This window comes from Anabrus simplex, chromosome 1 (assembly GCF_040414725.1).
Source record: "Anabrus simplex isolate iqAnaSimp1 chromosome 1, ASM4041472v1, whole genome shotgun sequence".
Classification (NCBI taxonomy): Eukaryota; Metazoa; Arthropoda; class Insecta; order Orthoptera; family Tettigoniidae; genus Anabrus; species Anabrus simplex.
The window spans coordinates 790,147,943-790,163,950 of NC_090265.1; the positions used below are offsets into that span (position 1 = coordinate 790,147,943).

The following is a 16,008-nucleotide window of genomic DNA, read 5'->3' on the forward strand; positions in this document are numbered from 1 at the left end:
CCAAAATGAATCCACTGACAAGATTTTTAAAAAAGGGACGATGAACAATGATTACGAACTTAAGATAATCAGTGGATTCGACCCACAATGCCCCACCTTTCCAGAAACTACCTTAAAACAATAGTATATACTGACCAAGGGGCATAATCCTGAATCGATGATGCTTGTTGTCTAAAAGGATCCAAAATCCAGGTCAATGGCCCCTCATAATAGTACTTACCACTAGAAAAGTAGTGGTACTAATCATGAGCAATATAGACTTACGGTGTTCCACATATTGTGGTACTACTCACAGGTAAGGTATTACACACAGGTAACCGAGACCTATGGTGTTTCCCATATTATGGCACCGCTCATAGGCAATGCAAACCCATGGTGTTCCTCACATAGGTCTACTAATCATAGGGACTCGTACTATCCTGTGGTGTTCCTCACAAAGTGGGTACTAATTGCAGGCAACCCCCAGACCTGTGCTGTTTCTCACAATGGTACTAATCAAGGCAACGTAAGCCTGTGGTGTTCCGAATATGGTGGTACTACTCATGAGTACTGTAAAACCCATACTCATTCACACTCTGGTGCTACTAATTACAAACCTATTGTGTACCTAACCTAGTGGTACTACTCCAATTAAAGGCGACCCATAATGGTCCCCGCGTGATGGTACTAATTATAAGTAGTCACATTGTTCTAATTCAATCATCCCTTGGTCACCATTTTAGTAGCCTCTTACGACAGGCAAGGGGTAAAGTGGGTGTATTCTTTGTCTGCGTCCCCCACCCACATGGGTTATTTTACAGTTCAGCCAGATGTTTTCCTTTTTTAAAGAGAAGTACTTTCATACTATAAGGTCTGTAACACAATGTATTACACTATATTTTACGTTAAGTTATATAGCGTTAGGATTCTATTATCTGCTCCTTTTTATGTTCCCATCTCCATGCAACTTGATTTGACAGTATAGTTTTGCTCCTCTCCAATTCTTATATTCATGGTTAGTAATGAGAAGGAACAAACAAGTGTTGAAACAAGTTACATATTGTAGCTAAGAATGGAGACAATAAAATATTGTTTTATTAACCTGTTGTGGCTACATGAAGCCAAGACTATTGATCCTGTAATGGTAAAGATGGGGGTTCTGCATGGCAGTATATGTATCTATATATAAAATAAGAGTTTTGTCTGTACATTGCTCAGAATTGAAAGAGAATTGTATTTCTGTATCGGTCATGTCCACAATAACAAGGAATTGCACTTTGTAATTTTCCGTAATTTCTGTGTGTGTGTGTGCGCGCGCGCGCGCGTGTGTGTGTACGTGTGTACGCGCATCACGATTAAACAGCTGAAGAGAATTAAATGAAAATCGGTATGCAAAGTCGGGGAATAAGTCGCTACAACCTAGGCCGTAAATAATTTTGTTCACGCTGAGTGAAATGATAGTTTAGGGGAAGGCCTACAATTTAATTTATGTTATTAGTGGTTCTATCGATAAATAGTACACAACTAAAGTTATACAGGGTGAACTTTAATAAAACCAACAAACTGCAGGGACTTATTCCCGACTGGAAATGGAGGAAAAAATGTCCTATGAACTTGTCCGGAAATGCATCGTTGTAACGGTAGTTGGCACGTATTACATGTTATAAATCTCATTTTTGATCCGTATTGAAAATTTACAGTTCAAAAATAATAAAGGTGTTCTTTAATCCACCTATTCAATACTTTAATTTCCACTTATAGTGGTTACATAAACAGACTATCAGTTAAATGGGACATGTTTCGCCCTCAATTTAGGGCATCTTCAGCCCAGAAACAATCTGCAAGAGTACACCTTATATTAATATGGAAGCTAAAAGTTTAGCCTTGAACATGTTGTATTTATGATATTCATTTTTGTGCTTGTGTTTCACGCCCTCATGTCGTTGGCATTATGTCACTGTCACTTTGGTATACCACTAACAATTTTAAATGAACCAATTTAATTAGAATTTTTAACGGAATAAGTTTTAGTCTCTGACAAAACAGTTTATGGTTTAATCATTGACAGTGTTTCCATTAACATGTTTGTATAATGTATCATTTTTCACATTTTTATGCATCACATTTTTATGTACTGAATTTTAGTAACTGGCTAAACTTTTAGCTTCCATATTAATATAATGTGTACTCTTGAAGATTGTTTTTAGGCTGAAGATGCCCTAAATTGAGGGCGAAACATGTCCCATTTAACTGATAGTCTGTTTATGTAACCACCATAAGTGGAAATTAAAGTACTGAATAGGTGGATTAAAGAACACCTTTATTATTTGTGAACGGTAGTTGGCACTGAGAAATGAAATTTTCTCTGACTACTTGCAGTGTGTTTCTTCTGTTGCAGATAGTGTGATTGAATCAGCGTACTGTCGGAAGCAGATTGGTCCGGTATTCATGTCGGGAACAAGCCGAGACGGTGTTTGTGTACGGCCAAGCCAATGGAAACGGTCGAGAGGCAGCACAGCTATACCAAAACAAGTACCCTCAGAGACACCAACCACATCACACGTTTCAAGCCATTTTTGCATGTTTGTGTGATCATGGGTCCTTTCAGCTAGACGAACGTATAGGGAGGTGGCGGACTGTGTGTATTATTTCATTTTCCGTATTGATTGGATTCAGTGTATAGATAAGAAAAGTGTTCCACCGATCAATACTTATTTATTGTAAATAGATTTACATTAGTACCGGTTTCAGCCTTTCATGGTCATCATCAGCTAATATATAATTATTTACAGCCATTAGAAAAAATCACAAAGATGATGTTATGTTAGATCATCCGGATGTCTAATGGGTATGGAAATTAAATATATTGCAGTAGTGTGAAGTTAAAATGACTATGATCAAAGGTGGTGGTAAAGGTTACATTAAACTAAAACCTATTGAGTGTACATTAGACATGAGTACATTAAACATATTAAAATACATAGGCCACAGTATAAAACACTTATAAAGTTAAACACACTAAAATATGGTGTGTGTGTATATATATATATATATATATATATATATGTGTGTGTTAAAACGCTTATTAAAATTTGAGTTTGTGTTGCGTGGATTTCATTCCGGTAAGAAACCTTGTCATGAAAATTTTTTTTTTTTACTATGTAATCCAACTGTTGATGTACTTCAGAAAGTTTTTATGATAAACTGCAAGACTGTGCGTACACGAGATCTGGAGGAACAGGTTCTACAGGACATTGAGACAAACCCTAGTACAAGCTCCAGGCAAGTAACCCGTCAACATGGTGTAAGCCAGACTACGATTATATGTATCCTGCATGACTCCAACGAGTGCAAGGATTGTCAGCAGCGGATTTCCCTCTACGGGAAGGATTTTATCGATGGTTTTTGCACCAGGCCGTCACAGTTATGGGATTTCTGTCGCAAGTCCTCTTTACCGATAAAGCAACCTTTACCATAAATGGCATCGTCAATCTGCATAATCTTCATCTGTGGGCTACAGAAAATCCCCGGGAAATGGTTGAAGCATCTCACCAGCATCGGTTCAGCATGAATGTTTGGGCAGGGATTCTTGGCGACCACATACTTGGACCAGTTATTATTCCACAACGCCTCAACGGAGGAACATACCTGGACTTCCTGCAGAATACTCTGCCTGGATTGCTAGAGAATGTGCCTTTGGCAATAAGACAGGTTTCTGCATAATGGAGCACCACCCCACTTCCGCATTACACTTCACCAACACTTCAACATCTTCCCCAGGCGGAAGATAGGACGCAGAGGTCCTGTTGCATGGCCTCCTAGATCACCGGAGTTAAACCCCCTGGATTGTTACCTCTGGGGACATCTGAAATGCGTTGTGTATGCTGAACCAGTTCCTGATGTGCAGACCCTTTAACAGCGTGTTCACGACGCCTGTGACACTATTCGGCTAGAGGCCGGAACACGTGAAAGAGTGAGGCAATCCATGATATGTCTGAACGCGTGCATGACAGCCCATGGAGCCACTTTGAACATCTGCAGTGACGTGGATGCGATTCAGCTATGTACTGTGTTCCAGGACTATTTGTTGTTGTTGCACGCACACCGTCCATTTTCGGACACATGTTCGTAGGACACTTTTCCCTCCATTTCCAGTCAGTTATCAGTCCCTGCAGTTTGTCGGTTTTATTAAAGTTCACCCTGTATAGTATTAAATCGCCGATTACGTCTTATACATTTTTCTCGTAACAGCTATGTTAACAGATATAATCATGAATTTGGATTTCTGTTTGCTAAGTCCATATCAACGCCGAGCCATGAGAAAATGGGTAAATAGAATATAATGAAAATCGGTATGTAAAATCGGGAAATAAGGAACTGCAGTCTCTTTAACATGCCAATCCTCTGGTTCATGAATTTTCTGATACTACTGGTACGTACACACACTGGTTCATCATAACATTCCAGCTATTCAAACCCTTCTCTGAGGTACTGACTGAGTGATCACAGCTGTCTGCAGCCTGGTCATTCCAGCTCTGGAACTTTGGACTGTTCGTTAAAAGTGAGAAAATGTACAGCTTTTCATTTGATCGAGCATTTCATTGCTTTTAATTGAGACATTCCTTCTGAGGTCATTGTAATGATCTATATTGACTTCAGTTCAGAAAACCACAAAGACAGTCTTTCTGAGAATTTCGTAGCGAAGCACAGGTACATGAGCTAGTATTATATAAACGATGTTAGTAAAGAACTGGAATCACAGATAAGGCTTTTTTGCAGATGATGTTATAGTATATCAAGTAATTAAGTTACAGGACTGTGAGCAACCCCAAAAAATTTTGATGAAGTCAGATTTCAAGTTTCACCAAGAGGAAAAGTCCTCTCAGTTTTACTTACTGTGTTGATGGAGAGAATGTATCTCATGGGGACTTTGTAAGTACCTAACTGTTAATATAAGGGAAGACCTCCATTGGCGTAATTACATTAATAAGGCTGAAAATAAGAGTTACAAATCTCTTCATATGGTCACGAGGAAATTTTGGGGATTGTGGTAAAAAAGTAATGGAGAGGGCATATAAGAACCCAATTAGAATATGATTTCAGTGTATAGGAACCTAACCAGGATTAGTTGATATGAGAACAGGAAAAGATCCAAAGGAAAGCAGAACAGTTTGTTGTGGGCGATTTCAGACAAATGAATAACGTTATGAAAATGTCGTAGTCTTTGAACTGGCAAGATTTGGGATTAGGGAAAAGGGTTGCATGATTAACTGGTATGTTCTGGGCTATCAGCGGAGAGATGGCATGGAATAACATTAGTAGAGAAACAAGTTCGAATGGAGTTTTGAAAAGTAGGAAAAGGCATAATGTAAAGATAAAGTGGGAACTCAAGAGGACTAACTGGGGCAAAAATTTGTTCATAAGAAGAGGAATTAAGGATTCGAATAATTTACAAAGGAAGATGTTCAATAAATCTCCAAATTCTTTGAAAATATTTAAGAAACTAGCTGATGTAACCGTGCTTCGCTATGGAATTCTATACTGTATACAGAATTGTAGGTTGTGAGCAAGACTGTATTAAATTGCGTAGCTCTTAACATTACCCTAGAAACAGGACAGAGAAATCACCAAACGTCTTGTCTCATATGAAGACTGTGTTAGGTTTTTTCATTGTAACGGTAGGCCCGCTTGCCTACCATCAGTCAAAATCAGGTTGGGGAATTGCATTATAATGGCAGACCTCACTCTCCACCTGCCTGTTTACATCATCAGAAATAGTGTTTTAGTGGTTTTCCCAACTGAAATGAACATAGGTCATTACAATGACGTCAGAAGGAATGGCGCGAGTAAAAGCAATGCTTTCATATGAAATACTCGATCAAATTAAAAAACACACATTTTTTTAATGAACAGTACTATGCTGCCGCTCTAACAGTCCAAAGTTCCAGAGCTGGAATGACCAGGCCGCAGACAGCAGTGATCCGTGAACACACTTAGTGCTTTTTCAGAAGGGGGGGATGGGGGGGGGGGGGGGTGTGTGTCGAATAGTGGAGAGTCCCAGGGCAAAAACTATGCCCTTTTACTAATCTGTTTCCTAGGAGTAACCGATGGGTCGGAAAATCTCAATTCACTACACTGGCGGCGGAAAATCTATCTGATTTGGAGGCAATTTCTTCCTCCAAGCCAGAGGAGAAGGGGTTTCAGTGCTAATTTTGAATAAAATGAATGTAGAATTTAATAAATGCTTGCTGATGATGATGCTTGTCGTTTTAAGGGGCCTAACATCGAAGGTCATCGGCCCGAATTTAATAAAAGTGAATGGGAAGAAGCTATTTTTAAGAAACGGCTCTTTTCAGGGTTGAATTTTGAGTTATTTAGTGAATTGTGGTGCTATAATTTGGAATATGCCTAAATTGTAATTCTAGACCAGGTCATACTACTACTACTACTACTACTAAGTGAGCCTCTGCCTTAAGAGTGCACACTGCTCATTCAAAACAGCATGTCAGAGTAGGGATCGAATAGCTGGAATACTATGATGAACCAGTGAGTTAAGTACCAGCAGTACGGTATCAGAAAAAGTATGAACCACAGGAATGACATGCTAAAGAAGAAAGTTTTCTAACTCCCCAGCTATTTCCCACCAATATTCAGTCAGGCTGTTATACTCGGTACTCGGTACGTAGCAGTAATCCCATCTATCGGAGTTGAGCGGTAGCATAAGAGACAAAGAACATCACCACAAACAATGATCAATGTAATGTTATTGTTGATCAATGTTATGCGCTTTCAAAATTGGTGACCTTCACATTTAGTTTTCTTCCGACTCTGAAATACCACTCTTATCATAGTAGGTATGGTAAAATTAAATAAAACATAAATGGTCGGAAATTGTATTCTCTATAACTTTTGTTATGTAGTACTTTTCGATAGGACCAATAACATAGGCATTCAAAAAATTTTAGGTGCCTTCCCCTAAACTACAATTTGATACTGGGCGAATAAAATTGTTTATAACTTAGACTGTAGTTTCTTATTCCCCGACTCTACATATCAACTTTCATTAAATTCTGTTAACCAATTTTCTCATGGCTCGGCATTGATATGGACTTGGCAACAAAAATACAAATTCATGAATATCTGTGTTATCAAAGCCGGTAAGGTAACAATGTATGACAAATGATCGGAAATTTAATTCTATAAACTTTAGATTTTTTTTGCTAGGGGCTTTACGTCGCACCGACACAGATAGGTCTTAGGGCGACGATGGGATAGGAAAGGACTAGGAGTTGGAAGGAAGCGGCCGTGGCCTTAATTAAGGTACAGCCCCAGCATTTGCCTGGTGTGAAAATGGGAAACCACGGAAAACCATTTTCAGGGCTGCCGATAGTGGGATTCGAACCTACTATCTCCCGGATGCAAGCTCACAGCCGCGCGCCTCTACGCGCACGGCCAACTCGCCCGGTACTTTAGTTTATTGATAGGACCACTAATAATATAAATATTTGAGAATTCAATTTTAGGCCTTCCCCTAAACTACCATTTCACTCAGTGCGAGTAAAATGATTTATAGCCTAGATTGTGGTGGCTCATCCCCCGACTTCACATACCGATTTTCATTAAATTCTCTTCAGACGTTTTCTTGTGATGCGTGTACATACATATAGACAGATGAAAATTACGGAAAAGTAAAAAGTACATTTCCTTGGTACTATGGACATGACCAATACAGAAATACCATTCTTTTGAAATTCTGAGCAATGTACAGACAAAACTCTTATTTTATATATACGGAAGATCAGGTAAACAAATGATAGGGAATGTGCCACCTGGGTGACAGCCCTAAATGCAGATACATTGTAAATGAATGTAATTGTAGTAATAACAAATCACTCTTTGGATTTAATTGTCCATTGTTTTAGCAGTGGCATTCTTCATCCATTAATATCATAAGCGACCCGAAATATTTTTCGTAAAAAAAAAATAGTGTACTGTTCTCAATTAGGAAACTCTTCTAAATTTCAATTGAATGCCAAGGTTGATGTACAATTAAAAACAGATGAGGGACACACAACTGCAGTTACTTATGATAAGGAACCCATTCAAAAAAGAAACAATATTCAGAATTGTTCTTCGAGGCTAAGACTAATCAGAAGACTTGTTAAATAGGAGAATGATCTTAGATTTGGTAAATGAAACACCAGCTTTAGTTTATAAGAAAAAAATTGTGGCTTTCTTGTTTTTTTGCTAGTTGTTTTACGTCGCACCGACACAGATAGGTCTTATGGCGACGACGGGACAGGACAGGGCTAGGAGTGGGAAGGAAGCGGCCGTGGCCTTAATTGAGGTACAGCCCCAGCATTTGCCTGGTGTGAAAATGGGAAACCATGGAAAACCATTTTCAGGGCTGCCAACAGTGGGATTCGAACCTACTATCTCCCGAATACTGGACACTGGCCGCACTTAAGCGACTGCAGCTATCGAGCTCGGTGAAATCGTGGCTTTATGTAGCTGTTGATATCCTGATCACAGCCCCTGGAACCTGCAGTTTTACTTGGAATATAAACCTCAAGGAACATAACTTTTTCTCACACACACTGGCTTTAATATGAGCCACAGCTAGCTCAGTGAGAAGCCAATTGGCTCCACAATATAAATACAGTACACATCAGCCACACTTCAGAATTACATGGGTTGATTTTTTAATAGTGGCAACTATGCTGTAACAATGCCATGAAACATAGCCAGGTACCTGAGGTAGCTTAGATACCCACCCTCCCTCAGAGACTAAGAAGGAGGTGCAGACTGGAAAGAAATAGAGTTAGAAATGGCTGTGGAAGTAAGGAGAAATTGAAGGAACTTACTAGAAAATTGAATCTAGCAAAGAAGGCAGCTAAGGATAACATGATGGCAAGCATAATTGGCAGTCATACAAATTTTAGTGAAAAATGGAAGGGTATGTATAGGTATTTTAAGGCAGAAACAGGTTCCAAGAAGGACATTCCAGGAATAATTAATGAACAAGGGGAGTGTGTATGTGAGGATCTTCAAAAGGCAGAAGTATTCAGTCAGCAGTATGTAAAGATTGTTGGTTACAAGGATAATGTCGAGATAGAGGAAGAGACTAAGGCCAAAGAAGTAATACAATTTACATATGATAACAATGACATTTACAATAAGATACAAAAGTTGAAAACTAGAAAAGCGGCTGGAATTGATCAGATTTCTGGGGATATACTAAAGACAATGGGTTGGAATGTAGTACCATATCTGAAGTACTTATTTGATTATTGTTTGGTCGAAGGAGCTATACCAGATGAATGGAGAGTTGCTATAGTAGCCCCTGTGTATAAAGGAAAGGGTGATAGACATAAAGCTGAAAATTACAGGCCAGTAAGTTTGACATGCATTGTATGTAAGCTTTGGGAAGGCATTCTTTCTGATTATATTAGACATGTTTGTGAAATTAATAACTGGTTCGATAGAAGGCAATTCGGTTTTAGGAAAGGTTATTCCACTGAAGCTCAACTTGTAGGATTCCAGCAAGATATAGCAGATATCTTGGATTCTGGAGGTCAAATGGACTGTATCGCGATTGACATGTCTAAAGCATTTGATAGGGTGGATCATGGGAGACTACTGGCAAAAATGAGTGCAATTGGACTAGACAAAAGAGTGACTGAATGGGTTGCTATATTTCTAGAAAATAGATCTCAGAGAGTTAGAGTAGGTGAAGCTTTGTCTGACCCTGTAATAGTTGAGAGGGGAGTTCCTCAGGGCAGTGTTATCGGACCTTTATGTTTTCTTATATATATAAATGATATGAGTAAAGGAGTGGAATCGGAGGTAAGGCTTTTTGCGGATGATGTTATTCTCTATAGAGTGATAAATAAGTTACAAGATTGTGAGCAACTGCAACGTGACCTCGAAAATGTTGTGAGATGGACAGCAGGCAATGGTATGTTGATAAACGGGGCTAAAAGTCAGGTTGTGAGTTTCACAAATAGGAAAAGTCCTCTCAGTTTTAATTACTGCGTTGATGGGGTGAAAGTTCCTTTTGGGGATCATTGTAAGTATCTAGGTGTTAATATAAGGAAAGATCTTCACTGGGGTAATCACATAAATGGGATTGTAAATAAAGGGTACCGATCTCTACACATGGTTATGAGGGTGTTTAGGGGTTGTAGTAAAGATGTAAAGGAGAGTGCATATAAGTCTCTGGTAAGACCCCAACTAGAGTATGGTTCCAGTGTATGGGACCCTCACCAGGATTACCTGATTCAAGAACTGGAAAAAATCCAAAGAAAAGCAGCTCGATTTGTTCTGGGTGATTTCCGACAAAAGAGTAGCGTTACAAAAATGTTGCAATGTTTGGGTTGGGAAGAATTGAGAGAAAGAAGAAGAGCTGCTCGACTAAGTGGTATGTTCCGAGCTGTCAGCGGAGAGATGGCGTGGAATGACATTAGTAGACGAATAGGTTTGAATGGCGTTTATAAAAGTAGGAAAGATCACGATATGAAGATAAAGTTGGAATTCAAGAGGACAAACTGGGGCAAATATTCATTTATAGGAAGGGGAGTTAGGGATTGGAATAACTTACCAAGGGAGATGTTCAATAAATTTCCAATTTCTTTGAAATCATTTCGGAAAAGGCTAGGAAAGCAACAGATAGGGAATCTGCCACCTGGGCGACTGCCCTAAATGCAGATCAGTATTGATTGATTGATTGATTGATATTAATGAACTCTCCCTCCACACACCATGCAAGTGTGCAGCCTCAACAACAAGGACGCAGTTTGGAATGCGTGCTCGTGGAGTACAGGTGTAATGATTTTGAAGAAAGATCAGAGGAGCTGGTTGAAAGCTGAATATGCTAGAGGTCGCAATGCAAGGCAGTGTTAAGAAGGACTGCAAGAGGTTTGCGGTAAAAGTGCATTACCTTACCATACTGTAGCACGATGGGTCATAGACATTTCAGAAGCATTACTTTTGACAAGCAGAGAGATATTTCAACCATTCTATGAAACAGTATTAGGAATTACTTTCTCCATTTCATGTAAAAACACATTACACAATCTTTCTTAATTGTTGTGGAATGTCCCGCACATTTAAAAAATTGACTCGTAAGTTAAGAAATAGAAGAAATCTGTCAGATGTATTATTAGTCACAAAATTTCTGGGGATACTTATTTCTCCAGAACAAAGGTAGAAATTAGACGACTGTCCTCACAGAAATAAGATATAGGCCAATGTTGTTTAACAATACTATAAAATACTATTTATGACCATCTCGAAATTAGTTACTGGCAGCTAGTTCTTATACAAAGTAACTGCCTACCCTAACTGAACTTCATCTTGATACGGGAAAATGATGGCGGTGGTGGTGGTGGTGGTGGTGAAAAGTAATTTTCCAGCTCTAAATAACTTGCACATTTGGACAACAAACAACTTAATAATGACTTTGGTCTGGTAATAAAATAAAAAACAATTACTGCATATACGTGAATTATATTTACAACATAACCATAAAAACACAAGTCTTTAATATTAACACCAATAACAGTCTTGAAGTCTGGAAGCCCATTCTGAATTCACATAGGCCCTACATCAACGGAGTAACCCCTTTTGAAATAAAATTAGCACAATGATAACAAAATAGTAACAAGATGTCACTACTAAATAATAGCCTACAGCATAACAAGGGTTCTCTTAAAACTAGAATAAAACCAGTGGGAAGTTTAAAAAATTAATACGCCTTTCAACCTATGATGTGCTTGGCTCTTCTTTAAATGCAGATGACATGTGCAAAGTGAGGGGAAGGGAACATAAACTTGTATTTCTAAAATGTGGTAAATGTTGATGGACATGAATGCTTGTAAGTTGCACATATAGCTAGAAGGGATTAGAGAAAACCCAATATAGGTAGGGCAGGTATTTCACACACTTCTGTAGCTGCAAAAGTGTCTTGAATGTAATTTATGCTCATTCCTCACACCCTAAACGCCTTAAGCTTTAGATGGGAAGGGTATCACCGTCTATACATGGCAAACACAGTAGAGTCAGCTAGGCATGAATCACGGTATATGAAGGATAGAAAGAAGAGGGAAAAGATTTTTTAAAAATGTTATCCAGGGAGGACTGTTTTAAAATAATAGCAAAAATATTGGGAGGGAAATGTGTGTTGTAAGCACTAATTAAAAATAGTTACAATGGTTTTGTAACCCAAAATGTAAAAAATAAGGGTTACCATTAATTTCACTCAGTGGCATGCCTCCTTTTCTAGAGAGGATGCAAGATTTAACAGACGCCTCTACTTCCGACCCCGACATCTTCGTAAACTGAAAATGAAATATAAAAACACAGATATATAAGGACTGTTTTCTTAACTTGAGGTTACGTAAAACACACAAAAGAGGTTAGTTACAAATGTCAGAACTCTTTTCATGTAAATTGAAATTCAGTGTGCTAATCTAAACTACGGTGCTTCCTACACTTATATCATCCAAGCGACCACTGGCACTGATTCGACGTAAACCCCTATTGGACTTGATACCAAATTAAGTAAACAGCAACAAGTTGGATAAGAATACAAAAACTGACAACGCATTTAAAGAATTGCATGTCTTGACTTGAATCCAAACACTTTTTTCAATGAACACCAGAACGATGTGGACAATAATATGAGCCTATTGAAATAGCTTAAGTATGATGAGAACAGCATACTGCAAGACAATTTCCCCTATTTACTGATGATACCCACCCTAACCAAAATGTTAAATTAACCGGGTGCCAGCCTTTAGGCTTGACGCAAACATCACATGTTATCGATCTCCGGATTCGATTCACTATCGACTATTGCTAGCGAGACCAATAGCAGGACCATTAATAATAGCACGGCCGACTTGATGCGTCGCTCTAGCTAGCTCCTTACCGGCCTTGACAATCGGGTCCACGTACTGTAATCGGAGTAGGTACACAACTCGACATGTGGCGCTGGCGGCCGACCTATTTGCGGTAGAAATGCATACTTCTTTATGGAAAATATATTGACTTTGGTTGCCGATTTATCGTAATTTAGAGCTATGGAGAATATTACATGGGTTAATACTGTTAAAATGATTAATCTTAAAGGTTACTTTCGTTGATATTTGCCAAAATGATGTCGTGAAATGAAACTGCGGGGAGATGACTTAGTCCAGCTGACGTTCTGATATTGACTCTGATTGCCGATGTATCTTAATTTAGGGAATAAAATAGTATGTTACATTGACTAATATTGTTAAAATGATTAATCCTAAAGGCTACTTTCATTGATATGTGCCAAAACAACGTCGTGAAATGAAACTGCGGAGGATGGAGTAGTCCAACTGACGTTCCTTAATTGTGAGGAATAATAGTAATCGTTTTTATTATCATGGAATTTAGATACATAGCAGAACTTACCACAATGCTTTTGTCTTCTGATGTTAATATCGAGATTAAGAGTCATTGTTCAATTAGAGTTTTAAAATTCTTCAAGCGCTACTCTCAGGAAGGGGGCTGGACAAAACATAAGAGTCTTACTTTTTCCATATTCGTTGTATGCAGAACATAAATATTTTGACTCAAACATGTTTAAATGTTAATTTCAATATATTATATAGTTTCAGATTATATTTCATTCATACCTTTCACTAGAATATTAAATACCGGGCAAGCTGGCCATGCTAAATTCAGAAAATAAATTTTACTTGAAATGCAGTAGGGTGGAACAAGTTGGCCGCGCGGCGTGGAGCTGTGAGCTTGCATCCGGGAGATAGTGGGTTCAAACCCCACTGTCGGCAGCTCTGGAGACGGTTTTCCGTGGTTTCCCATTTTCACATCAGACTTTACCTCAATTAAGGCCACGGCCAATTCCTTCCCACTGCTAGCCCTTTCCTATTCCACCGGCGTCATAAGAACTATCTGTGTCGGTGCGACGTAAAACAAATAGCGAAAGAAGAAGAATTTTAAATAAAAATTCAGTGAGAGAAAAGTATTTTGAGTAAATAAAATGTAAACTGTTCTCTGCTCGATGATGATGATGATGATGATGATGATGATGCTTGTTGTCTAAAGGGGCCTAACATCTAGGTCATCGGCCCCATTGCTCAGGTAACAACACTTCATACGCTGGCCTTACCGTCATAGCAGTAGTGATTCTTACTTGTCAATGTTTAAATGTTAAAGTTCAGATTATCTTGAACAAAAATGTGTTGTGTTGCTGTCATATGGCAAATACGACACCGCCTAAAGGATTATTCTATGAAAGAAAATTCATGGGTAAAAATGATTAGCGGCCACTCACGGAGGCCCGGGTTCGATTCCTGGCCCTGCCACGAAATTTCAAAAGTGGTACGAAGGCTGGAACGGGGTCCACTCAGCCTTGGGAGGTCAACTGTGTAGAGGATGGTATCGATTCCCACCTCAGACATCCTCGAAGTGGTTTCCCATAGTTTCCCACTTCTCCTCCAAGCAAATGCCGGGATGTTAACTAACTTAAGGCCACGGCTGATGCCTTCCCTCTTCCTTGGATATGCCTTCCAATCTTCCCATCCCCGACACAAGGCCCCTGTTCAGCATAGAAGTTGCGGCCGCCTGGGCGAGGTACTGGTCATCCTTCCCAGTTGTATCCCCCGACCCGCAGTCTCACGCTCCACGATACTACCCTTGAGGTGGTAGAGGTGGGATCCCTCACTGAGTCCGAGAGAAAAGCCAACGCTGGAGGGGTAAACAGAGTAAGAAAAGAGAAAGAAAGAACGAAGGTAAATACCCGACATAGAAACGGAAAACTAAGACGTAGTTTTGTCCTGGTCTACAGAGAATTCGTAAAATGATAGTGTCCCTTTGCTTTTTTTTTCCTGTTCGGAATACAAAAAAGGCACACAGCAATATATATTCGAATATTTCCTAACACAGTTAAAGAAAAGCAAATCAACACACCATTATAAAACGAATTAGCACATAAATTAAAATCCTTGCTCAGGACGAAGTTACGGCGAGAAATCACTTTGTTCTTGTTTCCATAAAATTTCTGCTCGAAGTACGAAAAGGTGCACAAGAATGTCTCAAATTCCAAGATTTGTAAACACAATTTAAAAATATATAATAACCACACTACACAATAAAAAATAAACTCACTAGCGCTTAACTATCAGATTTCATTATCAAGCCAACAAGCATCTCATTGCGAACACATTGCTAACATTTACGACAGCAAAACCAAAAAATAAAACTGGAAATGCGGCAATTTGCGGTATACAGCATCCTGTCAATGGGTAGTAGGCCAGCGCTCCAGCGGCATTATGGTGAAACTTTCCAATTACAGCTTTATGCTGGGCTTCACAAGCGATTGTCAAGGCCGGTATAAGGAGCGCAGCGAGGTATCCAGTCGGCTGTGATAATAGTATAGAATTTCCGTTGCCTACGCTATAATACAAGGCCTTGAAATGCACTCGTGGAAACGGGTTGCTTCCTAGTTCATCATTCAGCCGCTAGGATCGCGGTGTTGCCCCCTTGTATTCGCATGGCCGTATATGTAAATAAGTATATCCTAAATAAAAAGAACTGAATGTTTTTGCGAGTATTGACAGTACTTTATTTATAGAGCGGTGCTGCATTGGCTTGGATATGTCAATGAAGTTTCAAAACTTTCCTTCTGAGGGGCTTCTCATCAAGTTTCAAAACTTTCTCTCTTCTACTTGAGTGGCTCAAAGCAATGTTGTCTAACAGAGGTCTCAGAAATTTTCATAGTAGAAAAAGAGGTGGTTTGTCGCCTTTACACTTTCCACACTTAATTTCACTGTTGAACATGTCTTTCGAAAAAATAAACGTACACCTTTTAGTAACTCTCTTCGGGACAAGTACTGCGTAGCGGAAGTGACAAATTCCGTCGTTCACTGCAGAAGTGCCACAGACGATGATTTTCGGTATCTGAGGGCTCCTCGATCTTGAAAACGAATAAGACACAATGTTGGACTTTGAGTAGCTTGAGAACAGGTATGTTCTAAA

The 16,008-nt window shown here is 39.1% G+C and overlaps 1 protein-coding gene across 1 annotated transcript in view; it reads right to left on the reverse strand.

Moving 5' to 3' along the window:
* The window catches only part of LOC136856965 (uncharacterized), a 197,083-nt gene extending 184,315 nt beyond the window's left edge, over positions 1 to 12,768 (reverse strand). The window contains exons 1-2 of the mRNA XM_068231088.1: positions 12,740 to 12,768; positions 12,227 to 12,317 (exon numbers count right to left, since the gene is read on the reverse strand). Of these exons, the coding sequence (XP_068087189.1) occupies positions 12,227 to 12,308 (82 nt within the window). The 5' untranslated portion in view covers positions 12,309 to 12,317; positions 12,740 to 12,768. The remainder of the gene's footprint in view (positions 1 to 12,226; positions 12,318 to 12,739) is intronic.
* Between the last annotated feature and the right edge of the window lie 3,240 nt (positions 12,769 to 16,008).